We start from the raw sequence: 27,696 nt of genomic DNA on the forward strand, positions 1-27,696 counted from the left end.
CTACATCAGCTGGCAATACGCAATTAAGTAAACATCATGCATGTTCTCATGCAATGTGTTCGATGGAAATTGCCTACCAATGTTTTTTCTATGGTACAAAACATCACACCAATGTCTTAGTCCTATTCTTACAAATGAGTATGACAAAAAGTTGCGGCATTTAGGATGTTTCAACAGTTTTCCATAAACAAAGGAATCCAAATAATATCTAAAATCCCATTTACCATTCAAAATCACTTATTTCCCAGAAACATCTGAAATCAACTGACTAATTCAAGGCCAACAATTTGTTATCACTAACCAGCCACCCAATGAATGCAAACAATATGGCACTTTGAAGACAAACAACATATCAAACATAATCAAAAGATTAATAAAAATAAAACAATGCCACTCAAGTAAAAAGTGGTCTACAACAAACTCTATAGAAAATGATACACATTTTGATGCACATGAAGGAAGTGCACTCATAGTAAGAAACAATGACATACATTTTGGTACATTTGAAGTACGAGAGGGTTATCTTCATCAGCAAATGAAGAAAATGGAAGGCTCCATTGATCCTAAGAGCTTTGGAGGCGTTGTTGGCATTTGTTTCTTAGGAGAAGAAGATATGGCGAGCTGTGTGATGGAACAATAACATTGCCTGTACATATAAACGAGTTGAGTATCAAATCATATACAAATAAATATCAACCACAAAGAGTAATAATACAAAAAGTCGAATCTTACTTGTTTCTTGGTAATTCCAATCTTTTCAAGGTCTTCAATCTGGTAAAATAGTTACAAATAAGATTTCTATGCTGAAAGCAATAAATAAAGAGATGCATTTGGTGTTTGCATATAATTTTACCAGAGTGTACGAAACCTTGACCTAAATTTGTTGACATTGTTTCATTTAATATATTTTAATGTTTTCATTCCAAAAACATCTCAACTTTCAGAAGTAAAAGAAGTCAATCTTGAGATTATCCGAAAACAATTGCAACGATGTTACGAATGCTTTGTATGCTTCAAATAAAAACACTGAATAAAAAAGTGACAGATGGTCATGAAGGACGGATTTACCTCCTTTAATGGTTCAGAAGACTCTTCCCTTAGGCTTAGAATATATTCAGCTCGTTTATCTCCAATTCCCTGAATGGTATCACAAAGCCAGATGCTTAGAAACCTTTTTTTCCAACTGATCTAATACATAATGACAGATGTGTATCAATTGCATCAAAAGCTTACATTGCATGGTCAAAATGTCTCAATATATACATTAGGCAACATCAAGATTCATGTTAGGCAAAATCATTTAAAAAGATTGTAATAACTCTTCATCTTTACTTACTGAATACTGAGATATTAAAATATTCAAAAGTAAAAATTTTAAAGGTGATTTTCGCATAATGCAAATGCAGATAATGCAAAAGCATCGAGGGATTACAACACAACGAATTCTCCTATTGTGGATTTACGTGAAAAACAGTATCAATATGTAAACCCTTCCTTAACTTCAGTTTCAAAATAGAGACAAGTCTATATCTTCAACTTGAAAATGCAAATTATGCTAATCTGGATTTTTTAATTATGACATTGGAATACATGATAGTTCTACAGTCCCAAATGAAGAAAGCAAGCTTTACAAAATATAAACCACTCCTTACCTTCATTGCAAGAAGCTCATCCCTGCATAGAAGAAGAAAACAATATTTAGTCTCAATTTGTGAGAGCTTGAAAACCCCAACTTGAGTAACTACAAGAAAGGAGTCAAACCTGCTAGCAGTGTTGAGAAATGCAATGTACTCTTTTGCAATGGTATTCTGTCAAAGAACGAAAGCTTTAATACCTTATATAAAAGATTTTATTTTAAGTGTCTTAGTGTCACAGATCTTAAGACACTTAATGCCACAGCTTGTAATTTATTTATTTTATTTTAAGGGATGAACCTTAATGCCACAGCTCTTCATATTTAGCTTCTCTAAAGGTGTGTTTGCACTAATCTCCTCCATTTCTGTAGCACAATATGGACTGGTCTGTTGTGATTTCACGGGAGATATTATCTTACTTATAGTTGACAATGGCTCTTTTGCATGTATTACATCATTATCATGGATAGGTTGGATAATCTCTCTCATTGCAGCTCGTAAATTGTGCAAACGTTCACTGAGAGGTGGCGAGGACGATTTCATCGTTGGCTTCAAATTTGGCGTGAACATATTCTTCCAATCATTCTCCTTATCAACCATGGAAGTTGTAATAACTGAAGCATTCTCATCCATAGTTCTTTCCCCGTGAAACTCAATCAGATGATTGCATTTATCGTAAACATTATCTTTATCCTGGGACAGCATTTTGTTGTCAATCACCCCTTGGTGCTTGGCCTTTTGACATAAAGCTGGTGTTGTGTCTGTTCCATTTTCCTGGTAAAATGTAATGTGATGAAAACCTCCCGGTAGTGTCAATCATTTGTACAAATATGTATCCAGGCAAAAAGACTTTCCGTACCTTTTCATGGCCACAATTTGGTTGGTGTGCAATAAGGACTCTTCTGCAAGAGGAGGACATATCCCATAAGTAAGCAAATACCTCTCATTTGTAGTTAATTAATTGATGTGAGAGCAATGAAGTTCTTTTCTACTGACCTGGCCTTTGGAGAATCTTTCGGGATACCTCTCTCTAACCGCCTCAGTTGATTGATGTGGTGATGAGAAGGTGTGTGGAAAAGCGGTTTCCCTTTCCCCATTGTGGATACAGATGGAAAGACTTTGCCTTTAGCTTCCCGCCACGCTTGTAGTTTTTCTCCCATATCAATTTTTGGCTGTGGATCTTTCTTATCAATGTTCTGATTGATAATCTGTCTTGAACGAGTAGCAAGGCTCAAGGTATGAGCAGCCTCATTATATGATCTTGGGTTCTAAAACAAAATAAATGAGAACATACGATTAAGACTTGTATAAAGCAGATATGACTTGGGGAAAAATCCCAATATTTTTCTTTATCTCCGAACTGCCCTAAGTTTTCCTGCTATATGAGCACTATTTGGTCTATTCATTCCTTTTCTGGTCACCTCAGAAGTTTCCCGTGGTGGCATCCATGTAAATAGCCACAAATTATGGACATATCTAAGAAAACTCAGAGATTTTCAGAGTTTGCACCTAAAACTTAATAGACATACCAAATTAACATTGGAAAAATTCATTTCCTTTACCAGGCAAGCAATCATAATAGCACGTGTCCTGCCACCGAGAGAGTCCTGGAGAATCCGAGTAAGTTTGCTATCTCTGTATGGTACCCGTGATTCATTCGAATTCAAGGCATTAATAACATTGGACAATGCAAAGAGAGACTGATTGATGCTAGAACTCTCAACAAGTCTAACACCATCATTGCCTGTTCTTTTGTTATCTTCATTTCCTGTTAATAATCAACATTATATGTTAGGTACCTATAAGTACTGCTCCAAAAAATAGGCAAAAATATAATTGAAAAGTTGAGATTTTGGTGCACTTAATTTTGTGCGGATTTTCTATAACCTTTAAAACTTGCTATAAATGATTTACATCTAGTGTGTCCTCAATGAGCTTCCTTATTTTTCAGTGGCTGTTCCATAGTATTTATTATTATTACCTGCCAAGTCAATGAGATTCAACTTGCCCAAAACTGCACCACTCTCAGCATTTGTTACCGATACTGTTAGCACACCATGGCTGCGACTTGACACATCATTCAGACCAGTTTGTCCAACTTTTCGCCGCATACAGCCATTGACAAACAATTTCCTGAATTCATTCAGTGTTTTAACATGCACCTGAGGACCAGAACAGCAAATTAATACTAAAATTTGACATTAAAATGTGATGATATCATATTTATGTCTGTACAAGAAACATTGCCTGAGAAAGGCCACGCAATTGTATTTTTCCTTCGTTATTTTCCAGGACTGACACCTCGGTGCTTTTATCCTCCAACAAGTCATAGCAACGTTCCATATAAACTTCATAATAAGCAACCTGCACTTGGGCATGGTTTGCCTCCGCCATAGAAAGAATACTTGTCATTGCTAAGGGCATTAGGCCAGGTCGTTCATCCAGACCCTATGCGCAAAAAAAACAGTAACCTTATTACAAAATAAGATTTCGCATCTAGCACACATGGCAATAATTTAAATTGAGGAAAGCATTCAAAATGACTCTCTGTGTGGGGTAGGGACTGTACTGAAATGAAAAAGTATACAGAACATACACCTTGATCTGTTGTATGTCCACTGTATATATGTACCAAACATAGCTTAAATTTGTCTTTAAAATCTTTTTGCATGACTTCAAAAAGCTTTAAAACATGTAAGGTTTCACAGCTCAATTATCAATGTTTGTTGAGCAAGATTGCCAGATCATGTTCACAAATACAATTCCAAGAGTTTTTAGTGTAATAAGATCCGAGCTTCAAAGCACAAACCTTATTTCAACTCCACAGCTTCTGTTGGCTTAAAATTAGTTGTGTTAACTTTTTCATATCGTACGTACATAAATAAAAAGTAACGTGCTTTCGTTCGTATAAACTAGAATACCTGCATGGTGTATGTCTTCCCACTGCCTGTTGCACCATAGGCAAACACTGTTGCATTCTGTCCTTGGAAGAGCATGGGCAAGATAGGCTCCACTTCGTTAGCAAATATGCCACTAATCTCGTCTTCTTCACCATAGCAAGAATCGACTTTATAATTTCCTTCCCGACTAGCAACAGTATATCAAAATCAATCAGCTGGGTATAAATGAATATCAAACTCAAACCAATCAATTTCAAACTCAAATTAGAGTTGTGCCCCAAAGTTAAATCAAGCTTTTACTAGCCCAAGCTCTGGGTGAGGTTTTAATCTTACGATAAGAACTTCCCCTCAGATAAGTTTACTAACAAACCTACAACCTTCTGAGCAAGACTGTCTTTTTCTTTATCATTATTTATTGACTTGCCCTAGAGGTATGTTATTAAGCTATCAACACAATGTATTGGGATCAAATATGTACAGAAAGATCCCTCAGATTCACGAGGGATTCTGTATCAGAGAAGATAATAATTATGTGCATTTCTCGTCCAGATGAAAGATGTGCCCAAACAAACAATACAGACAGATTCTTGAATCTGTCTCGGAATCGCAAAACTATGAGGCGATTAAAAGAGTATCAAGAATAGATATACAGGCAGACAGACAAATTCTTGGAGGAGCCTTGAAGGGAAAAGAAGGCAGAAGTCTGACCTGGTAACAGTATCCTTGATGTGGAGGGTCTTTTCATCGGCGAGGTCGTCGGAGAAGGAGATGCAGGAGGAAGAACCATGGTGTTCGATCTCGGAAGGGAGGAGGGGCCGAACCCTAGCCACGACGCGGACCTTGCCACTGCCGGAGGGGCAGCGAAGGGTGGGGGTGCGCAGGAGGGAGGAAGGGCGGGGGGAGAGAGGGGCGAACCGCGGCTTGGCTGCAGGGGTGGAGGCATGGGTGAGAGCCATGGCGATGGCGAGAGGACAGATCGGTCAGAGTGGGGGAGGAAGACACAGAGAAGGAGACAGAGCGGCGATGGAAGCTTGAATTTCTCTCTCTCTGTCTGTGTGATACGGAAAGATCGAAGACACAGAGAAACAGAGAGAAACAGAGAGACGTTGAGAGAGAGAGAGATTTGAATGCTCTGTTTTTCTGTTTTTGAATTATGTAAAGCTTTCTTCTTTCTTCTTTCTTCTTCTTTCTTCTTCTTTTTCAAAATGAAGCTACTTTCCCCATTACTTAGGAAGGATTATTACAAGGAGACTCACTACCTACACAAGGAAGCTTATACACATATCAAGATCAAGAAAATGAGACTACTTTCTTAGATAGTCTTTCAAACCGACTACCTTAAAGTAAGTATATACCTCTATAACTAAAAGCAGTGGCCTTTAGTGTTGATCAGTATGAGCCGACTCCTGGGGCCTACAACGAAGGGAAAGGGTGGCATGTGAAAAGGAAATAGCCAGCGTGGGGGCTGGTAGTTCCACCTCGGGCCACTTCCTCCTAGCGTCACCATAGGCATAGGCGTGTTCTGCCATTTCTATCAAAAGCACAAACGGACAGTGCCCACATCATTGGAGTGGTTGCAAACCTCGTCCAATGACCCTCGTAGGCAGCTGATAAGCGCGAACCATATATCCATGATCACTTCCGTTGGGGGTTGTACCAGATCTTGGAAAACCTTTAGGCATCATGCTTTCCAGACATACCACAAGGTGAAACCTGCGATCAACCTCCAAATTTCTAGGAACCTAGGGGATGCGGACAACAAGTCTCTCTCAAAATGGATCTGGTCGATTTTGCCTCTCGTGCATACATAGCACCAACTATCCGCATTGAAGGCGTTCGTCCACCTATCAGCTGAGTGATCAATCCATGCCGCAACACTCCACGATGTTGTTCCTTCCACTTCACATGCCGCAAGGAGGCGAGTGACTTTGTCCCATACCTTTTGAGCTTGAGTGCAATCCCAAAGATAGTGTCTCAAAGACTCAATAGGTGAAGAGCAAAGTGGGCAACCTATAGGGCCACCACTTTTACCTAGCCATTCACCAACGGGAACCACGTTATGACCGATCTACCGCCAAAAGAGCTTGATTTTTTCAAGCATGTGGAGACGCCAGAGACCCTTCCAAAAGGTAATGAGCACCTCGTCAGGGATGCCCAATGTTCGCCAGCCATTACGAAGGGGACCATTGAGTTGCAGTTGTAAAGCCTGCCCCAATTTAGTGCTATATTTGAAGAAGTGGCGGAGTTTGCCATCATGTTTCCACCTGAAATCCCTTGGGTCCCATTCTAGTTTGACGAGGGGACGAGAACCATATACCCATAACTTCCAATGGGGTTCCACCTTAGTAACATCCGGGTCTGTCTTCTAGATGTTATCAACTTGCGTCACCACTCGAATTGGGTGCCAAGTGCCCCTACTCTGCCTCTCCCCCAAAAATGTATCTCTTCTCGATCCACTCATGCCCTTCAACAACTTAACCATTCCAACCTCATCAAAGAGACCGAACCATGCATCTTCTCGTACTTCCCCCATTGGAACCCTATCAACTGCCTCAACTATCAATCTCCGCATTTTCATAGCTCCCTTGAGGGGAGGGAATGGGTCCTCTTGGGCTCCCATTGGAGAAACCATGCGTCTCCAATCGTTTATAGAGTGAAGCCTTGTCTGCGCCAACTTTCCCCATGCTAGGCCCTTAAGTTGCCCCTAACATCATGTCATCACTTGTTCGCACCCGAGGATTCCAAAATAAAGGTTGTCTAGTCCACTCAATTAGTGTCTCCGGAGTGTGCTTGACCAAATGTTGTCGCACATGACACCATGCCAGCAAGATGGAGTTCGTTACCCCTCCTCCGATTGACAAGCCATCTTGGCTAGGACTCCGCTCGTGCAACACCAATTCAAGGAGTTAGGCCAAGTCCTACCATACTTGGGAGTCCCTACTTGCAACCTGTTGCGAAGTAGTACCTTCCAACACCCCTTGCATGGCAGAAGGCAACGAACCACCAATTTGGCCAGCAATGCACGACTCTGCATTAAGGGGTGATGCCAAGCCCCCCTTTGGCCCGCAGTTGCGTTAACCAACGTCATGACACTCTGGTAGCAACCATTGGGTTGTCCTTACCGGACCATATAAACCCCCTGATGGCAACCTTAATCGCATGCAAACCTGTCGGGTCCATAATCCACATTATATGTTAGGTACCTATAAGTACTCGCTATCAGCACACTACTGGTAGCAGTCCGATAGAGTGTAGAAGTGCATTTCCTCCATTTTTGGGGTAGGCCCATAGCTCTCATCACGTTTTCCAAGAAGGGCCATAGTACCCTGTCGTAGGCCTTCTCAAAGTCTAACTTCAGAATAGCCGAGCTTGAGACGGAGTGGTCTACCAATGCCATTGCTTCCCAGAGAAGCAACACATTATCAAAGATACACCTGCTCATGATAAACCCTGTTTGATTCTCATGTATAATGTCTGATAAGAAGCTTGCTAACCGTCGAGTGAGGACTTTTGTGAGTATCTTGTAAATCGTGTTAAGGATCATTATTGGACGCCACTGGCGCAACTCCAAGCTTCGCTCTGCCGCTTTGGGAATGAGATAGATCATCCCCTCAGTCAGCCCGGTCGACATCGTTCCCAAGGACCAGATCTCCTAAACCCCGACTTCCAATGACAGGATAACACTGTCCCAATGGATCTCAAAAAAATCTCGTGAGAGACCATCGGGGCCGGGGCATGCTCCTCTCTGCAAATCTCTAAGTGCCTTCGAGAGATCTATTCGAGAAATGGGGCTATCAAGCACCATTTCCATCTCTTGGGTTACCTTGGGGTGAATGCAAGTCATCACCCTATCAACTAGCTCTATGTTTTGCCTCATATGCATAGGTGCAAGTAGGTCTTGATAGTATTGTGTTGCCATATGCAGAATCTCATCCTTGTCCTTCGTAATTGAGCCGTCAAGTTTACGCAACCCTTGTATACGTCCACCACCACCCTTGAGAGCCTTGTAATGAAAGATGTCAGTTGACCCTATCGTCTATTCTAGCCCACCATGCCACGGTTCTTCTAAATAGCATTCGGTTCCTCTCCTCCGTCCTTTCTCGCACCTTCATCTTGGCTTCCTCTAGCCTAGATCTAGACCAATTGCAACCAGGGTATGCCTATAGCAACCGTTGCGCTACCGCAACGGACTTCCGTAATTTTATTTCTATGGCTCTAACCTGCTGGAGGGCCCGCTTGGTCTCTTGTTGTAAAAAGGAGGAGGAGAGGGCCAGTTTTTTTTGCAAATCCTCACTGGCCAATTCTCTTACAATGGTTTCTTGCCTTCACCTCTTCACTCTTCATGATCTTTGTGGGGATTTTCACATTAAGACTCCCCTTTCTGTCGTTGGGTGGGTTAAGGTCTAGTCTCATAGGTTGGTGATTAGAAAAGGTAAGACTTGCCAAGATAGCAAAGGAGCCCCCCAGCTCTTCAAGGGATGAGAGCTCATCCCTTGAAGAGCTGATGTATATGCGGTCTAATCGTGCAAGGCTACCACCCCTAACATTCACAATGGCTCTAGAGAAGTGCATCGAATGTGAGCATCTCCTAAGGGAAGAGCCCCATGTATCTTTCACCCCAATTTTGCCAATTAAGAAAGCCCATGAATCCAGCTCCGCACCATGAATTGGTCTTTGGGTCCCCCCTTTCTTGTCTCCCAGGTGCTCAGTCATGTTGAAATCACCAGTCATGTTATAAACCTAAAGCTTGAGAGAAAGAAAGAAAATAGACATGATTGTTGGCTCATTGAGCTCAATTAATATACCCATGCTCATGCTAATAGTGTGGACCTCAACATTTTTTGCTATGTCAGATAAACTCTTTGGCCAATCATCTTCCACTATTTGTGGTGGTATTTGGGTGAATTGATTGAGTCATTAATCTTGTTTGCATTTGTTTGGTTGATTAGGTGTTCACTAGTCACAAAAATGTTCATTTTGACCCCACATGCTTTGGGACAACCCCAAGTTAGATGGAACCCTCAGTTCATGTCCGTCTCTGATTCCAAACATCTCAAATTGCAAGTAACATGAATGAAATTTTAAATGTTTCTTGTTCATGTAAGACATCCAATTGCCACCCCTCGATATCAAACAACTCCAATGTGCTCAATTGCTCGTACATAACCCAATGACACTCCCCATCTTACACTACCATACTCACCACTAACTAGTCTAAACTAATTTCACCCCAATCCTTTCCACCATCCACCCCCATCACCAACACCACACTCCTTCTTTCCAATCCTCCACTTGCTTCACCCCATCCCCCACCACCAACCAAGCCTTCCAAATTCCCGACCCTATTCTCGTTCTTAACAAACCTCCACCTCTCCTCCAAATCACATCCTTTCTTTTCATTATCCTATGCTCAATAGATGACAACTTGTCAAAGAACGTATAAGATGGTGCAACCAGGACTTACCCTGATTAGTTTAGGGGAAATGTATTAGTCATCGTATGTTTTAGTAGTGCAAACATTGAGATTGCATGAACAAGGAGGAAGATACTTGGTAAAACTCAAGAAAAGGTATAGTGTACCCACAAGTATGAAAGGAGACAAGTGGCCCAAATTGAAATTGTAAAGAGGTATAAAAGGTAATGATTTATCTTCTCTCTCTTTCTCTGGACTTGTAATCTTGACTCTCCCTCTCTCTCATTATATGAAATAATTAGTTGTAAGTATTTTACCGTAAGCCTTCCACTAATCATTGGTATGAACATGGACACAATTAATGACGTGTGTTCATTCTTTATAAGTATGTGTTGTTTACTTTTACTAAGTGATTAAATTAATTAAATTGCTCATTAGCTAAGTGAATGTGGTCAGATAGTTGAGAGAGATTCGTTTTGAGCATGCAACATAACCTTTAGTAGGCTTGGTAGTGATTCATCATTAACGATATGGTGGATGATACTTTGTTCCACAATACAACCTTTGCAAGGAGCCATAAGTTTAGACAAGATTAATACATGCACGTAGTATTGCACACTTTGAGTAGGCATAAACTCTAAATTTAATGTGACCATCTCAAAGCCTTTCAATATACAAGTTTTGACATCTCAAAATTTCAAAAAATGATCCATTAATCTCTTATTCAAATACATATTGGGATTGTTATGTTTGTTATTGCAAAAACTTACGTCAAATTGCTTAGGATACATCTCAAGGTTGTTATGTTGCTATATTGTAAATACTCGCATCAAATAGTTTATGATACAAGTCAAGGTTGTTATGTTTGCTATAGTGCAAATACTTAACATCAAATCGCTAAACAAAGTTGTTATGCTAAGGGTCAAGATTATGTAGTTTATGACATTAATCCAACAAATAAGTACAATGTAATATTCTATAAGGATACAAACATTTGAGGTTCGAAGAAATATGGTAGAAGAGAATGTTGAAGACAAACAATGGTGGGTGTAGGTCAAATATGCAAGAATCAAGAAAGAAAGAAAGAAGAGGGGCCACACCTTACAATTGAGGTGATGGGGTATGTAATATGTATCATGCTTCTGTGCAACAAGAAAAGGAAACGAGAAATAGACTATCAAGGTGGTAGTCACTAGTATATATGTAATAACTTAATTAAAGATACCTCATAATTGCAACTTGAGTATGTGAAGCCTCCAAGACTATTCAAGGAAATGATGACATATTCTTTAGTTTTAATAACCCTATAAGAGGTTATATTTCCAACCTAGCATATTGGTCATAGTCAAATGCATACAAGAAACATGGTCACATTGTAAATTGTAGAGGGCGACCCTTTATTAGGTAGCAATGGCTAAGGCCCAATGGGTGCGTAGAATGAGAGGTGCCCTTTAGGTTTTTAACTTGTATAAATAATAAAAGGGCAAGAGCTCTCAAAGTGCTTTTGGGTGCCCCAACATTGACGCTACTTTTGGTGCTCGTTCGCTTCCCTTTGCATCCACTAAGAGCCGCTTTACTCAGTGTAGCTTTTCTAGAGTAATTAATCGAGATATACATGTTTTCCACTAAAGATCCAAGTTTATCATTGTCTCGAGTTCTTACAAATCCAATGTTCTTGGCACTTTGTATGTAAACCTAACGAACTCTCAAACATAATGAATGCATCTATTTATTGCTTTGATATGAGAGCGTACTGATACCCCGAGTTCGTACGAGTTTTTATGTTTTGAAGGTTGCAAGATGGAGAAGGATCAACACATATAGAACAATTAAGGGAACAAAGGTATAATGCCATCCTCAATAGTGAGGGGAACAATATGGCCACATCCTTGGCTCATGCGGATGCCATGTGAGTGGGGGGTAATTATATCATATTTTCATCACTTAGTCATCGGGAATATAAGTATTCTCCATGCATGCGGCCATGCATGGGGACACCTATCACACATACATGCAAAAGCACCATATACATGTGGTCAAGTGCTAGACCTAAGCCCGGTCCATGCGCATGATCAAATCATTCTCATACACATAAATTTGCCTTCGTATACTAAATACAAAGGAATCGATCTACGGAATGAAGATATTTTGTCGAGACATCTGTGTCGGGATATGCATGCTTGAAAAAACCTCTATAGAGCACTCGATAATACGACAAAACTAGAGGTTCTTGTCGGGTCATTCTCATACACCTACATTGCCTTCGTATACTATATATACAAAGGAATCGATCTACGGAATGAAGATATTTTGTCGAGACATCTGTGTCGGGATACGCATGCTTGAAAAAACCTCTATAGACCCCTCGATAATGCAACAACTAGAGGCTCTTGTCGGAGTCGACGAAGGTGTGAATCCGAAACACTCGAAAGGGTTCCATGGAAGATGGGGGAAGGTTAGGGAAAGGAAGAAGATTATGTATGGAAGTGGGAAGGAAGAAGAAGAAGATGGGAAGGGGTTAAGCCCCTGTCTGAATGCTCATATCATATCCCCATGAATCCAATCCATCATGATGCATGTAGAGAGAGAGAGACAGAGAGAGAGAGAGAGAGCCCATCCATGATTCTCCCCCCAAATGAATTGAAAGGACCCCATCCATCAAGCTAAATCTATTTGCATTTCTGCTCCTGTTTTCCATGAATTGAAAGGACCCCATCCATCAAGCTAAATCTGTTTGCATTTCTGCTCCTGTTTTCCATGAATTGAAAGGACCCCATCCATCAAGCTAAATCTGTTTGCATTTTCTGCTCCTGTTTTCCTTCCATGAATTGAAAAGGACCCATCTCCATCAAGCTAAATCTGTTTGCATTTTCTGCTCCTGTTTTCCTTCCATGAATTGAGAAGGGACCCATTTAGCTGCATCCATTTGCATTTTCTGCCCTGTTTCCTTCCATGAATTGAAGGTCCCATCAAGCTATAAATCCATTTGCATTTCTGCCCTGTTTTCCTTGAATTGAAGGGCCCATCGAGCTGAATCCATTTGCATTTCTGCGAATTGAAGGAGACCCATCAAGCTAAATCCATTCCGAATTCTGCTCTGTTTTCCACCCAATCGGTCTTAACTCTCTGACATGAATTCTCTGCTTCAATCTCCACTCTGCAACATCTCCACACCGCCGCCCGGTGTTCGTCCCCTTCTTCCTCACACAGAAAAGAATCGTTCCTCTCTGTTTTTCTCATGGGGACCTCAGCTCCATGTCTCCAAGAATCATTGCTCTTCTTTACCCAGGATCCTAGGTGTGGGTCGTGGCTCTGCTTATATAATCACCTACAATGAAGAAGAGAAAATCCAAAGAGAAGGAGAGAAGAAAGAAACAAGGGGAAAAGATGAAGAAACAGAGGGAGAAAAGCATGAAGAAGAAGAATTAACGCGATCGGCCACCATACCTCCAGGAGAAGAGGATTCTTTGGAATCTGAGAGGAATCTCTCGAGTAAAGAAACAATTGAGAAAGAATCCCGACTCTTTGTTCCCACATATTCTCGCTCTCCTGTGGTTTTTGCAAAAGGATCTGGCTGCAAACTGTATGACGTGGAAGGAAAAGAGTATATTGACATGTGTGCAGGCATTGCCGTGAATGCTTTAGGCCATGGTGATAAGGCTTGGGTTAATGCTATAACAGAGCAAGCTTCTCTCTTATCTCATGTTAGCAATGTCTTCCACACTGAACCACAGGCAAGAATGAATCTACTGGTTTTCCTGTTTTTTCTTCTTTTTTTTCATTTGTTGATCATGCTTGCTATAGTGTTTCGTTTTCTATTCACTTCATGAAGAAATGGTATTCTTGCTTGTTATGGTTCTTTTTTATTTGTGAAATTCTATTGAGAGGAAATGTTCTTGTTTAGGGTTTAGGGTTCTTTTTCTTATTTGGGCATTCTATGAAGAAATGTTCTTGTTGCTTGTTATGTTTATTTTTTTCTTCATTCTGTGAATATATATTCACCTTGCTTGTCATGGATTTTTTCCTCTCTATGTATTGATATATGTATGTGTGATAGTTATTGAAAGTCATGTATGACATTATGCTTAATAGGGGTTTTCATGTATTTCACCTGTGCATTTGTGCAACTTCTTGTTAGGTTTTTTTTTTGTCTCTCCATATACTGTATGCACACGAGCGTGTGGTGGATAAAGAATTTTATCTTTCACAATGATTTCATTTATGAAGAAACATTCTGTTTGCTCACATATGTTGTATGTGTCTGTGTATATGTGCAATATAGAGGCTATGGAGCCAGGTTGGAAGCCATGGTTTTTCATTGAATGAAGAAACACTTGAATTGTTTATTCTCATTTTTCATCTATTGCATGTATATGCGCTAGTCACAAGAACTCGGAGAAGATGCTGTCAGTATTCTAATTTATGAAGAAGTGTTTTGTTTTCATGTTAGCTTTTTAGTTTTTCTATGTATAGTATTACACGTCTGCGTGTGTGTGCATGCTAGATAGAGGTTTTTGACTTTCACAAGAAGTAAAATGTGAAGTTATGATTTCTTTTATGAAGAAACTTTATGTTTGCTTGTTAGGGTTTTTCCGTCCCATGTATTGTAATATACCCCGCTAGATAGAGGCATTAACTTTCGCATGAAATCATGTTAGAAGCTATGATTCTCATTTGTGAAGAAATATTTTGCTTGCTTTCTAGGAGTTTCCTCTATATGCCATTTTGGCTTGAAGTCACGTTAGAAGCTATGATTCTCATTTGTGAAGAAATATTTTGCTTGCTTGCTAGGAGTTTCCTCTATATGCCATTCTGGATTCTTAAAAACATTAATATATCTTTCTTTCTATATTGTATGTGTGTGGATAGATAAGCATTTTAACATTCAGAAGAAGCCTAAGAGGTTTTTCATCCTCTAGTTTTCTACATGTTCCATTCAATGAATCATGCTTATTCAGGTTAAATATGTAATTAGGACAGTGCAATTCTAAGAAGCAAGAACTGTTTATGAGGATTAACATCATTTATAGTTCTTTCTCAGGTCAAACTTGCGGAACGCTTGGTGAATTCATGCTTTGCGGATCGAATCTTCTTTTGCAACTCTGGTACCGAAGCAAATGAAGCAGCCATCAAATTTGCGCGGAAGTACCAACGGTCCAAGCTCAAAGAGAAGAATGAAGAATCGAAGCCGTCCGCCACTGAGTTTGTGGCGTTCTCCAATAGTTTCCATGGAAGGACTATGGGATCTCTTGCACTTACGAGCAAGGAGAAATATCGTGCACCATTCGAGCCGATAATGCCTGGTGTAGAGTTTGTAGAGTTTGGGGACTTGGAGGCATCACAAAAGGCTATTCAACCAGGTAGAACTGCAGCAGTTTTTGTTGAACCTGTGCAAGGTGAGGGTGGTATCTATCCTGCTATGTTACCATTCCTTAGAGGCCTTCGTACGCGTTGCGATGAAACTGGAGCATTGCTGGTCTTCGATGAGGTACCATTGATTATTTTGCATCAGAGTGTTTTAATTTTAAATTTGCTTTTGTGTTTGTGAGCAAGTGGGCGAGACATGGTGTGCATTTTAAGTTTATGTTTCCGTTTGTTATTATTAATATCATAGTATGAACCATACGTAACATACGTGCATTCGCATTCGCGAAAGAAAAACACCCTCAAAGAATGATAAATATCATACTTTTGGATTAACTATTTATTATGAGGTAGATAAGCCTAAAAATGGAAAAAAAAAACAAAAAAAACATTAAAAAAATGGGAAAAAAACAAAAAAAAAAACACAAGAATGTTTGGATAACATTCGCATTCGTTTTCCAACGTAGGAAAACGAATGTTATACTAGACGAACACGAATTTTACGTACTATGATTAATATTATACATATATGTGTCGACTTTTGGTACTCTGATATTTTATTGTTGTGTATGCGCGTTTATGGTGCTAGTGTTGATGGTGTCACCCTCATGATTTTGGTGGGCTATGAAGAAGGTTAGGTGTAGTCTTGTGTACTGAGTAAGGCTAGAAGTTTCTCCTTATTGTAGAGATGGCTAGAGATTTTTACATTTATATCTATTTGTGTAAACCAGTCAAATATTTAAGTGTTGTGACATCTCGAAACTTATTTTTTTGCCGATGATTTTGGTGACCTTGAAATTTTGGCAGCGACGACAAGATGTAATTTTGTTCTGTCACTATGTGAATGCTTTGAAAAGATTGTTCATAAATTTGCCTTTTAGAAATTCCGTTTCTGTAAAAAGTGGTCTCTGGGAGGCTTGGAATTTGAAAGGAAAAAAACGAAGTTGTCCTTGTAGTATGATTGTTTAGTAGGAAAGGGAAAAACTCTAAATAACCCTAACATGTTTGACTATTTACCAGACTATTTACCAGAATCTCAACCAGAATGCCTGTTACCCATGTAATACCGGATTTTCTTCTACTAAGGGGTATTCTGGTAAAAATTTGGAAACTTTGGGGCGTATTGATGAAGATCCTAGTTGCTAGCATTTTGCATTTAGCAAATAAATATATACTTCCCCTAATGTTGTTTTTAAGACTACACATGATTTCCTCCTGTTTTGGAAGTTCAAAGTGTTCTGATGCTTTTATTGAAAGTTTTGAATCTTAAAGCCATAGATACAATGGCCTCAAACATTTTAGATTTTGGAGGACGTGTGTACTTTTCATTTAGGAGAAATAACTAAAGCTGCCCCTTTCTACAGTGTGAAAGTTCAAGAAAATAATGACTTATCTTTTAAAGTTATTTCTTAAAAATTATCAATACTCTATGATTTGTTGAAGTTTTGAACTGTTAATGTTTTTTCTTGGAAGATATTGAACCTTAAAAGACAATTGAATGATTTCAGACTGCTCAACTTTGTTGGTTTCACTGATGCAGGTGCAATGTGGCCTGGGTCGAACAGGGCTATTGTGGGCATATGAACATTATGGAGTTTTGCCAGACATTATGACTGTGGCGAAGCCCTTAGCAGGGGGTCTTCCGATTGGGGCAGTTCTAGTAACCGAAGCAGTTTCTTCTTCTATCGAGTTTGGTGACCACGGGAGCACATTTGCGGGGGGACCCCTCATATGCCATGCGGCCCTCGCAGTTCTCGACCGGATACAAGAACCTGGTTTCTTAGAAACTGTCGCTGCTAAGGGGCAGTTCCTACGTGGCCTCCTAACCGAGAAGCTTGGAAGCAACCCACATGTGAAGGAGGTTCGAGGTATGGGTTTGCTTGTTGGTGTTGAGCTTGATGTACCTGCAGGACCCTTGGTTAAGGCTGCGCTTGAACACGGGCTTCTGGCTCTAACGGCGGGGAATGGGAATATAGTGAGGCTTGTCCCGCCCCTCGTCATCACCGAGGACGAAATGAAGCAAGGTGTTGAAATCCTTTTGGAGTGCATGACAGCCTTAGATTCATAAAAGGAAAAAAGGTTTTCGACAAAACCTTTGGTTGGGCTTTTTTGTATGGTGATGCCGTATATAAGGTAGTAAATCATTAATTATGGTGGAATATGAACCTTTTCTTTGTCATTTTACGTCAATTGACACGAAAGGGGGTCTGTGGCTTAAGAAAGTAAAGGGATCTCAATCAAACCAGTAGGCGAAGTTTTCTTGGGTTTGTGGTATATGGGGTTTTGTCTTTTTGCAGCTTTGATGTTTTAAGTCTTCAAAGTCTTTAAGAAGGATACAATATTTTCCCACTTAATAATCAATGCAAAATACATTGTGTTGCTCAGAATGAGTAGGCTATATATGAAAAAAGAAAATGTAAATGTAATATGAAAGTATAGCCAAATGTAAGGCTTATTGTCTTGATACAAAGCAATGTACAAAAATGGAGGGGAAGTGTTGCGGGAAGTGTTGCAAGCAATGTGTTAAAATTGGTATTTGTTTAAAGCGAGAGAGAGTAGTTCATAACATTATCTTTGGTCTACCTTGGTACATGAAACTACCCAATGTCGATACCATCTCAATAACGGCATCGAAGAGAAACCTTGGTTGAGGCATGAAAAGAAATATGCTTAGAAAAAAAAACAAAACCGTGGTATTTATTATAGTGGCACCAATTTTGTTATGAGGGCAACATCATGTTTTACCACATGAGATTCACTCTTATATGATCGCTAGAGAAGCGAGTGACATTTTACATTACTTGAACAAGTCTTAATTTATGTGAGATTAGTTAGGTGTGAAAAGCACCATATGTGCATCCATAGTTTCTACACATTTCATGCTTTGAAACAATGTTTCACATGATCCATAAAAATGAGGGCGTCAACAAGATCGAGAATCCAACATATTGCATATTGTTAGATCACATAAGAATTGCGCATAATGAAGGACAAATGCATACTACAATTTTCACATTCTCTCCATCATGATTAAACACTTATTCAAAGACTTGCACACATATACATCATATGCTAGAGATGAGTCAGGCTTATGTTGATGCCAGATTGGATTGCATATGAGCTTCTATGCAAGGATGAACACAACAGTGACACTCGACACTCGGGATGTTTAGGGTGAGTTACGGAAGTGTGATTGGGACAGGTATGATGGATGTATGCCATGGAAGCAACAATCGGTTCAAATGCTCCATGAAGAACGAATGTCTTATAATCCGATAGTCACAAAGGTCATACATGGTTCAGAATAATGGTTTGGGAATGAGCAATTGAAAAGATGTGAACTTTCTTGTGTACCCTCCCCCCCACCCCCCTCAAAACCAAAGTTATGAATGTTATGTGGAGGGAGGGGCATTTGGGCAAATAATGAAAAGCAGGGAAGGAGTTTTCATGATTCTTCTCTCCATAGCTTGGATCCACAAACAGCAGAATACATACTGATACATCCATCCATCAGAAGGAAGGTGAAAGAGGGTGAAAGATGGAAGGAGAAGGTGAAGGTGAAGGTGAAGGTGAAGGCCTTGGGAACGTGAAATCCTCTGTGATTCCTCAATATCAAGGAGATCACCTCAATATCCCTTCCAAACACCATATCCTCAAGCTTCTCACCAAACAAGGTAAAAAAAAAAAAAAACGTTTGCCCCCATTCGCACAGAATCTCCTCTCTGATTTTCGCCGTTTTCTTGATGTGGGTTTTAAAAAAAAATAATTCTAGTTTTGTTGCTATCCAGACACCATATTTTCAAGTCTTCTGCACATTAGTTATTTTTGCACAGATCTCCTGCCTAATTTGTTTTATATTTTTAACGTAGGTTTATTTATTTATTTTAATTTCTATTCTTAAGCTATATTTCATTTCTAACCAAGCACCATATCCTCAAGCTTCTCATCAAACAATGCAAAACCCACCTGCACAGATCTCCTCAAAATTTTAATCTTCCGATTCTTCCAATCCAAAATGATCATCATGATGTAAGAGAGACAGGGGAAATAGATGTATCTATGCACACAGATAACTAAATCCTGATGTAATTCATCCCCAGGAGACAAAGAAGTAGTTTTTGCCGATAGTATTGTCAAGGTGAATCGGGAAGGCCAGATAAAGCGGCTGATACTTATCATCACCAATGTCGCTATCTATGCTCTCGATAATAGGTGGTGCAATCTCAAGCGGAGAATCGGCCTTTCAGAAATCGAACGTTTACATCTAAGTGAACTCAATGACAACTTCTTGGCGATCGTTGTACGAAATGAATATGACTACTTATTGGCAAGCACTAGGAAGTCAGAGATCGTGAACGTACTTGTTACCGCGGTGAACAATATACCTCGATCCCCCCTTGAAGTATCATACAAGAATAGGTAAAAATGTTTTGGCTAGCTTTACATTGCTATATAATGAATATTTGGATTTTTCTGCGAGGTATGTAGTTAATAAGTTTTGGTGGTGGGTTTTTATTTTTGCTTTTCGGTTTTGGGTTATACATATAGGTTTGAGTATCGTGTGGATTGCGAGACAACCATGGAAGTGCATTTTGAGGAGGTTACTGGTAAGGGTTTCTCTTTTCCTGTTTGCTTATAATGGGCGTGTTTTTAAGTTCTCAATAGAAAACCAAACTATTCTTGATGCACACAGGGGGAGTAAAGATGAGGATTGTGAAAATGTCGCAAGTTGCAAATGGATGAGCAAGTCTAAATCTACTGCCAAATTTGAGTTGCTTTTGGCTATTGTTTGAAATAGCGAATGGGATCATGATGAATTCTTCATTCACCTTCCCAAATTCTTATCCAAGCTCCTCTTGTCATGTATAAAGGGAGTTGTTTTTACCCATAAAAGAAGACCAGGGTAATGCTTTTTTGTTGTAAAGAAACTTGTTTTCCAAAGATAATATGATTGTAGTGAGGATTTGTTTTTGCATCTTATGCATTATATTCAATATCATCTCAAAGAACAAAATCTAAACATTAAAAAAGGCTCATGTTGTCACTAGAGGTTAGATTATATTTGTGAATCTTAATACTGGTAGAAAAAAACTAGCAGACAATTTTTACAGAGTGTTGGTCATTTCTACCTTATTCATGTGTACCATCTATGCATGTATTGACCATAGTAAGATGAAATTTCACTAGTCTAGGAACAAATGACCTTAGCGGTACTCCTCTACATGTATGAAAACAATGACCTAATGACATCCTTAACACGTATGGAACTGATGACCTAATGGTGTCCTTACACATGTATTGATTTAGATGGCCTGATGATCCCTAATGGTTGTATCCGTGTATTCAGATAATAACCTAATGGTTCCAAATTGTTGTATCCACACATCGAATCAATTGGTATGCATGGTTCGTAGTTGTATCCATGTATAGAACTAATGACCTAATGGTTCTGAACTGCTGTATTCACATGCCAAATTAATGTACTCGCGGTCCCTTAATTGTTTATTTAACGTAATGATCCCTACTTGTCACATCCATGTATTGAACTAATGGCCTAATGTTTCTGCACTATTGTATCCTCATATTGATTTAACTGTTACTCACATGGTCCAAATAACTGTTTATTTGACCTTAATATACGCACTGTCCCTAATTGTTTATTTGACCTAATGTCCCCTAATTGTTATTTGAACTAAAGGCCTAATGTTTCTAAACTGTTGTATCCATGTATTGAATTAATGTATTCATGGTTCCCAACTGTTATTTGACCTAATGATCCCTGGTTGTTATATCCATATATTTGAACTAAATGACCTAATGGTTCCAAATTGTTGTATCCATATATCGAACAAATGCACTTCTGGTTCCTAATTGTTCTATTTATTCTTCTAGCAACTAATGAACTTGTACCCCACTTTACTTTAAGAGATTGAAGCCTCAACTCTGGTTTTTGAATGTTGGATGCACATATCAAATTATAATTGATTTCTTTATCCTTATAGCAACTAATGAACTTATTGGCCTTGCCTGAGTTTAAGACAATGAAGTCTCAACTGTAGTTAGATTTGGAATCAACTTTAGTTTCTATTGGTTTTAAGATTATTTTTTTGCGCAACATTGTTGATCTATATGCCTAGAATATGAGGCAAAGTTTTGTTTATCTATACATGGTTGTTTTGTTGATGGTACATTGTCTAGCAATGTTTTCACAAAAATTGTGCCAAATTCACCTCCAAACTGAAGATATTTCCACCAATAAGCTCATGAGGACATCTTGCTCTCTTTTATTTATCACTCTTTTTGTATTATGGTACAACTTGGTGCTAGACCTATGACATTCTCTTGTTTGGTGGACAACCTAACATTCGGCCTTCTAGGGTTGCATTGAGTTAGATAGATGGGTCTTATAATGGTGTCTAGAGAGAGAATGGATTGTATTTGAGCTTAATGCCCTAACCAAGAACACAAGGACAAAGAAAACTTCATTCTCTCTAGGGCATGAAACATGATAATTTTTTTCAATAGTCCACGGTCTCAACATTCCATTGAATCTTTAGGGGGAAAATATTAAAGTGCCTATTGTGTAGTGTGTACTATCTCCCACAACGAATTCCCAAGCACAAGAGCAAACACCAGAAAACACGGTTCTTTGATAAAAGTGAGACTCTTTTTATAAGTTCCATGCATCGAATTACTGGCCTCTAGACAAGCCACAATATGTTTTTTTTTATTCGTTTGTTCGGTGCACACTGCTAGACTTCAAATCTAGCCACATGAGCATGACCCTAGTGTAACGAACAACATTGTTTGTATCATCACATTACAAAGTTGTAAAGTCACATAAATCAGCTTCTTTATGTAGTTGAGTTTACACCTTCTTCTTCCTCTTTCTCTTCAAAATCCGAGGAGAAAAAAATGTAGTACTAAAAGTATAAGATCTACAAAATTAAATAACAATGGAATTTAGATGGAGCGAAAAAGGGAGGTCCTACCGGGATTCGAACCCAGGTCGCTGGATTCAAAGTCCAGAGTGCTAACCACTACACCATAGAACCATTGATGAAAATCTATTCTAATTTAACCAATATCTATTGTATCACAATAATCTGGTCATGTCTAATCATGCTTTGACACCGTGTTTTTGCATGTAATATCTTCCTATTACCATTACTAATCGTATTTTAACATCATTGTTTAGGATCAAATTAAGTCTTATGCATGACCTCCAACTAGAAATTTTTAATTTGATAAAAGCTTGACGATATGAAGAGCTATTGCTTGCTTACTGTATGTGTGTGTGGATAGATGAGACATTTTAACATTCTCAAGAAGCCTTTAAGAAAGTTTTCATGCTCCAGTTTTCTGCATGTTTTGATTCAATGAATCATGCTTATTCAGGTTAAATATGTAATTAGGACAGTGCGATTCTAAGGATCAATAATTTGTTTACGAGGATGCACATCATTTGTAATTCTTTCACCTTATTGAGGTCAAATATGAATTATGCATGACCTCCAACTAAAAATTCGATTTTGTTTTTAGATTTGTAGGCGTGATCTCAAACAGATATATAAAGACTCTTTTTTAAGGAATGAAATATTAGGACCCACTGCTCAATGCCATGTTGAAACATAATCTTAATGTTGTAAGATGCATGCAATGCCATGTTTAAATCTCACAAACCCCAAATAGCAACGAGTAAACTTAATCACAAAACCCACAAATGATCCACAAAGATAAAAAAAGAACACAAATGATCAAAGACTTCACATCAGTCCTATTTCTGATCATGCAATTCAATGCAGCTTATGTATATAGTTGAAGCGCACATGTGGTTGGACATGGTTCCATGGCTAGAACACCCTGATTGATCAATTTGCCATCTATTTCCATCCACACGTTGTTAACAATGCATGATATAATTGGTACAGAAACTCTAAGTGAGTGAAAATCCAAGGTCAAATTCTTACAGCATGTAGACAGTAGGATTAACAGACACATTCTAGGTTAACACAATCACAAGCTGTACATTATACCATGTATAGTTTTTTTCTCTCATGATAGTAGAATTTGTAGGAAACAACTGCAAGGTTCAAACAGTATCACATACAAGGTGAAGGTTTCCAATTGGTACATGGCCATCAGTAAAATGAACACAGAAACTAAACTTCTTTTAACTAGTGCACATGGATATGACATGTAGTTCTTGGGCAAAGTAATTGGTGTTAAGGCATAAGGAAACAACTGAAGATCGCTAGAGATAAATCAAACTAAATTAGCTTTCCATTAGGAATCATGCCAATGTTCAGAGGTAAACTTTTGAATATGCCAATCACGGATCTATCCAATGTAACATACAATCAATATGATGCATTTAATTATTAACCAGGGCTATGGATCAAACCATCTATGAATTGCAAACCCAAATGTAAGGAATTTCAGAACAATAGTGTAAAGGTTTTCAATCACTACATTGCCAATGTGAGCCAAATGCCAATTCTAGTAAAGAGATGAATATCATTGTGGGTTTCACATGAAGAAAGGCATGTTTCTGGTTTCAGGTTTCACGTTTCATGTTCAATGGTTGTTTCTCTTCTGGGTCATGTGCAATAATATCAATTATAGAAAAAAATCATCAATATTCCCTACATCTCTCTGCATATGCAATGATTGTGTTCAATTATTCAAAAGCAGCATGTTTAAGTCTCATGGCTTCAACTTTCTTTGCATCTTCTTGCATGCCAGCAGCTGCAAAGATGTTAGCCATGAGCACATAAGCTCCTCCAAGACCTTCATCTAATTGTATTACCTGATGAAAAGCTGATCTCCCAAGCTTCACATTTCCCCATTTCCTACAAGCGCTTAATAATGCAATCCAAACTGGAGGATAATCAAACGATGGCATAATCTTAATCACAGATATAGCCTTATCGAAATGTCCCACATACGCAAAACCAACCACCATGCATGTATGATGCTCCAAGTTCGGAGTAACACCATATTTCTCTACCATATTTCCAAAGAGCATTTGGGCTGTATTCAATAGCCCAGAGTGATTGCATGCACTCAGAAAGCACACAAATGTGACCTCATCCGGAAAGAAACCCTCATTCTGCATTTGTTGTTGACACTTCAGTGCTTCGTGACCTTGTCCTTGTTGTGCATACCCGCCAATTAATGAATTCCATGACACTATGTCTCGAATAGGAAGCTCTTCGAGAAGTCTCCGTGCTTTTCCAAGAAAGCCACATTTGGCATACATATCTATCAAAGCATTTCCAATCATGACATATTTTTCGAGCAATCCTTTCATGACAATTTGATCATGGATTTGTTCGCCATTGTCTATGGCTCCCATGTTGGCACAAGCACTCAAGATACAAATAAATGTAACCAAATCAGGAGAAAAACCCTCATTTCCCATACGTGTGAGAGAGTTCCAAGCTGAGAGACATTGCCTTTGGTGAGAATATCCTGTAATCAATGCATTCCACGAGACAACATCTCGAAGAGGTAGACCTTCGAGCACCTCTTGTGCTTTTGAAATCAATCCACATTTTGCATACATATCAATCAAAGTGTTGCCAAGCGTAATATCCTTGTACAGCCACCCACTACGTGCACTTTCTTCGTGAATTTGTATGCCCTCTACTATAGCTCCTAGACTACCACATGACTTTAATATACAAACAAGTGTAGTTGCATCTGGAGAGAGACCCTCACTTTGCATCTGTTTAAAACAAGTAAGTGCTTCATGACCTTGCCCTTGTTGAGCATATCCTGATATAAGTGCATTCCAAGTGACTACATCTCGAAAAGGAAGATCTTCGAGCACTTCTTGTGCTTTTAAAAGCATCCCCCATTTCGTATACATATCTACAAGAGCATTGCCAAGGATAACGTTCTTCTCCAACAAGCCTGTATCCACAATATCATCATGAATTTGTTCACCCATGTCAATACGTTGTGTGCTTCCACACTCCTTCAAGATGCTGATATAGGTGACTGCATCTGGAAAGAGGCCCTCAATTTGCATCATTTCAATATAAAATAATGCTTCATCAACTCGACCTTGCGAAGCATATCCAGTGATTAGAGAGTTCCAAGAGACCAAATCTCTTACAGAGAACTCGTCAAACGTTCGTTTTGCCTTCGCAAGTGCTCCACATTTGGCATACATGTCCAATAAAGCATTTCCAAGCACGACATCATTCTCCAACAAACCTCTCCTCACAATCTCAGCATGAATGTTTTCACCTATGTCTATTTTCCCTGTTTTGCTACATGCCTTCAACACACAAATGAAGATGATCGCATCCGGAGAGAGACCCTCACTTTCCATTCTATCAAAACAATTCAACGCTTCTTGGCCTTGATCCATTTGGACATATCCTTGAATTAGCGAAGACCAAGAGAATATGTTCCGAATCGGAATCTCTTCAAGCACTTGTTGTGCTCTTCTAACCATACCACATTTAGCATACATGTCCACCAATGCACTACCAAGCACAACATCCTTCTCGAGCAAGCCCATAGTCACAATCTCGTCATGAATTTGTTCACCTTTCTTGATACCTCCTTTAACACATCCACAAGCCTTCAATATGCAAATGAAAGTGACTATGTCAGGTGAGAAACCCTCTTTTCGCATCCTTTCATAACATGTTAAAGCTTCATGGAATTGTTCATGAAGGCCATATCCAGCAATAAGTGCATTCCAAGTAACAACATTCCGAACCAGAAGACGATCGAAAACCATTTGCGCTCTCAACAGCATACCACATTTCGCATACATATCCACCATAGCAGTGCCAAGCACAACATCCTCCCTTAACAAATCCCTAGAGACAATCTCATCATGGATCTCTTTGCCCTTACCTAAATCTCGAGTTTTGCCACATGCCTTCAAGATACATGTGAAAGTGACAACATCTGGAAAGATACCTTCACATTTCATCCTTTTGAAGCAATCCATAGCTTGGGATCCATGGTTTTGATTGGCATAACCTGAAATTAGTGCATTCCAAGACTCTATATTGGGGTCATGGAGCTCTTCAATCACTTCTTGTGCTTTAGTGAGAAAGCCACATTTTGCATACATATTGATCACACTAGCTGCCAAATAAGGGATCTTTTCAAGCAAACCCTTTCGAGTAACATCATCATGTAGTCTTTTTCCACGGATGAGATCTTTCTTCTTAGCACACGCCTTGAGTAAGGAAACAAAAATGAACCCTCTTCTTTGATCTTCATTGTTCATTTGATCCTTATCATGTTTTCCTCTGTTTTGTTTATCTTCTTTGCCTATATATGTATGAATAACCTTCGAATCTGAAGCTTCCAAGCTTGAGCTTGGGCCCAGGCCATAAAAATGAAGCTTCTTCGTCAATCTTCATTCCTTTCATGCCTCGTTCTTGTTCTCAATGAAAACGGTTTCTATAAGAGTCATGATGTGTGATTTCACATGTGCACAATCTGCACATTTGACCAGAACGTGGTGTCCTTTTAGGCAACACCATGTTGCTTGCCAAAGTATGGCATTTTTCTCTGTAAACTTCTGAATGCATGTGTGTGTCATCTACCATCAACAACTAATCATGCATCATGCACTCGCTGGGCATTCAAACACATAAGTGGAAGACACATCCATCGATTCAACAGTATTAACAACATTTATAATCCATAAAATGGAATTGTACAGTTCTGATCCACTTTGAATTTACTAATGTGACGGACTCCAACGCTCCAATTTGTGAAAGAAACAGATACAGAATCCTAACAATAACCGTGTTTTTCAATTTCCTTGTCATATAGTAAGTTCACTGAACATCTTCTTGGGTGCACACATCAACTAGACATTATATTACGCCACAGACTTTCAATATTTTCTCAATTTGTTTTAGTACTTTCAATATTTCCTGAGAATGATTGATAGAGATTTTAAGCATAAAATGGTGTTGCATTTGGAATGGGTAGATTCCATTAGCACAACATACTCCGTTAAAACTCCACATTCATTATTTCTTATTGATGTGTCGGTTACTCCTAGGATTAAAAATGTCATATATTTGTGCAGTTGTGATTCATGTTGGATATATTTATTCAGAAACACATCTACTTTAGGGCCCACAAAAGCATATTTACCACCTCCCCGCTGGTATTGATTTTAGCTCGGCTCAGAATGGAAGAGATTTTGATGATAAACTACCCAACATTTCATGTATTCCTCAACAACGGCCTATGAAACATGATCACCATCTCACATACAAGATAACCAGTTACAGTTATAGCCTCTTTTCCATATCCAAGCAAGGCCAATATAGAGAAGATGAGACACTTGTTTGAGAACAGCAAAAGCTGTTCCATCATTTATAGCCTCCATGTT

The 27,696-nt window shown here is 39.0% G+C and overlaps 4 protein-coding genes and 1 non-coding gene across 5 annotated transcripts; 2 read left to right on the top strand and 3 right to left on the bottom strand.

Annotated features, from left to right (window-relative positions):
- Positions 1 to 352: 352 nt before the first annotated feature.
- LOC147854908 (kinesin-like protein KIN-10C) lies at positions 353 to 5,505 on the bottom strand. Its single transcript, XM_087331573.1, has 13 exons — positions 5,243 to 5,505; positions 4,556 to 4,721; positions 3,882 to 4,082; positions 3,616 to 3,796; positions 3,197 to 3,402; positions 2,631 to 2,902; positions 2,494 to 2,536; positions 1,935 to 2,408; positions 1,762 to 1,808; positions 1,653 to 1,674; positions 1,069 to 1,137; positions 733 to 771; positions 353 to 646 (listed from the first exon to the last, which is right to left on the bottom strand). Exons 1-13 carry the CDS (start codon positions 5,488 to 5,490, stop codon positions 599 to 601), a joined length of 2,016 nt encoding a protein of 671 aa, XP_087187699.1. The 5' UTR covers positions 5,491 to 5,505; the 3' UTR covers positions 353 to 598.
- Positions 5,506 to 12,952: 7,447 nt separating this feature from the next.
- WIN1 (HOPW1-1-interacting 1) lies at positions 12,953 to 17,698 on the top strand. Its single transcript, XM_087331199.1, has 3 exons — positions 12,953 to 13,681; positions 14,989 to 15,435; positions 16,852 to 17,698. Exons 1-3 carry the CDS (start codon positions 13,079 to 13,081, stop codon positions 17,377 to 17,379), a joined length of 1,578 nt encoding a protein of 525 aa, XP_087187325.1. The 5' UTR covers positions 12,953 to 13,078; the 3' UTR covers positions 17,380 to 17,698.
- Positions 17,699 to 18,811: 1,113 nt separating this feature from the next.
- On the top strand, positions 18,812 to 20,286 carry LOC147854910 (myosin heavy chain-like protein). The gene is made up of 4 exons (XM_087330851.1): positions 18,812 to 18,985; positions 19,412 to 19,730; positions 19,860 to 19,918; positions 20,005 to 20,286. Exons 1-4 carry the CDS (start codon positions 18,850 to 18,852, stop codon positions 20,052 to 20,054), a joined length of 564 nt encoding a protein of 187 aa, XP_087186977.1. The 5' UTR covers positions 18,812 to 18,849; the 3' UTR covers positions 20,055 to 20,286.
- Positions 20,287 to 22,294: 2,008 nt separating this feature from the next.
- Positions 22,295 to 22,366, bottom strand: TRNAQ-UUG (transfer RNA glutamine (anticodon UUG)). The gene has a single exon. It is a non-coding gene; the product is annotated as a tRNA-Gln (tRNA).
- Positions 22,367 to 23,545: 1,179 nt separating this feature from the next.
- On the bottom strand, positions 23,546 to 26,883 carry LOC147854912 (pentatricopeptide repeat-containing protein At5g39350-like). Its single transcript, XM_087331763.1, has one exon. The coding sequence runs from the start codon at positions 26,569 to 26,571 to the stop codon at positions 23,992 to 23,994; it is 2,580 nt and encodes an 859-aa protein (XP_087187889.1). The 5' UTR covers positions 26,572 to 26,883; the 3' UTR covers positions 23,546 to 23,991.
- Positions 26,884 to 27,696: the final 813 nt, after the last annotated feature.

This window comes from Azolla caroliniana, unplaced genomic scaffold, assembly GCF_043228905.1.
Source record: "Azolla caroliniana isolate FFs.n. ecotype wild unplaced genomic scaffold, voAzoCaro1.0.p SCAF_15, whole genome shotgun sequence".
In the NCBI taxonomy this organism is placed as follows: Eukaryota; Viridiplantae; Streptophyta; class Polypodiopsida; order Salviniales; family Salviniaceae; genus Azolla; species Azolla caroliniana.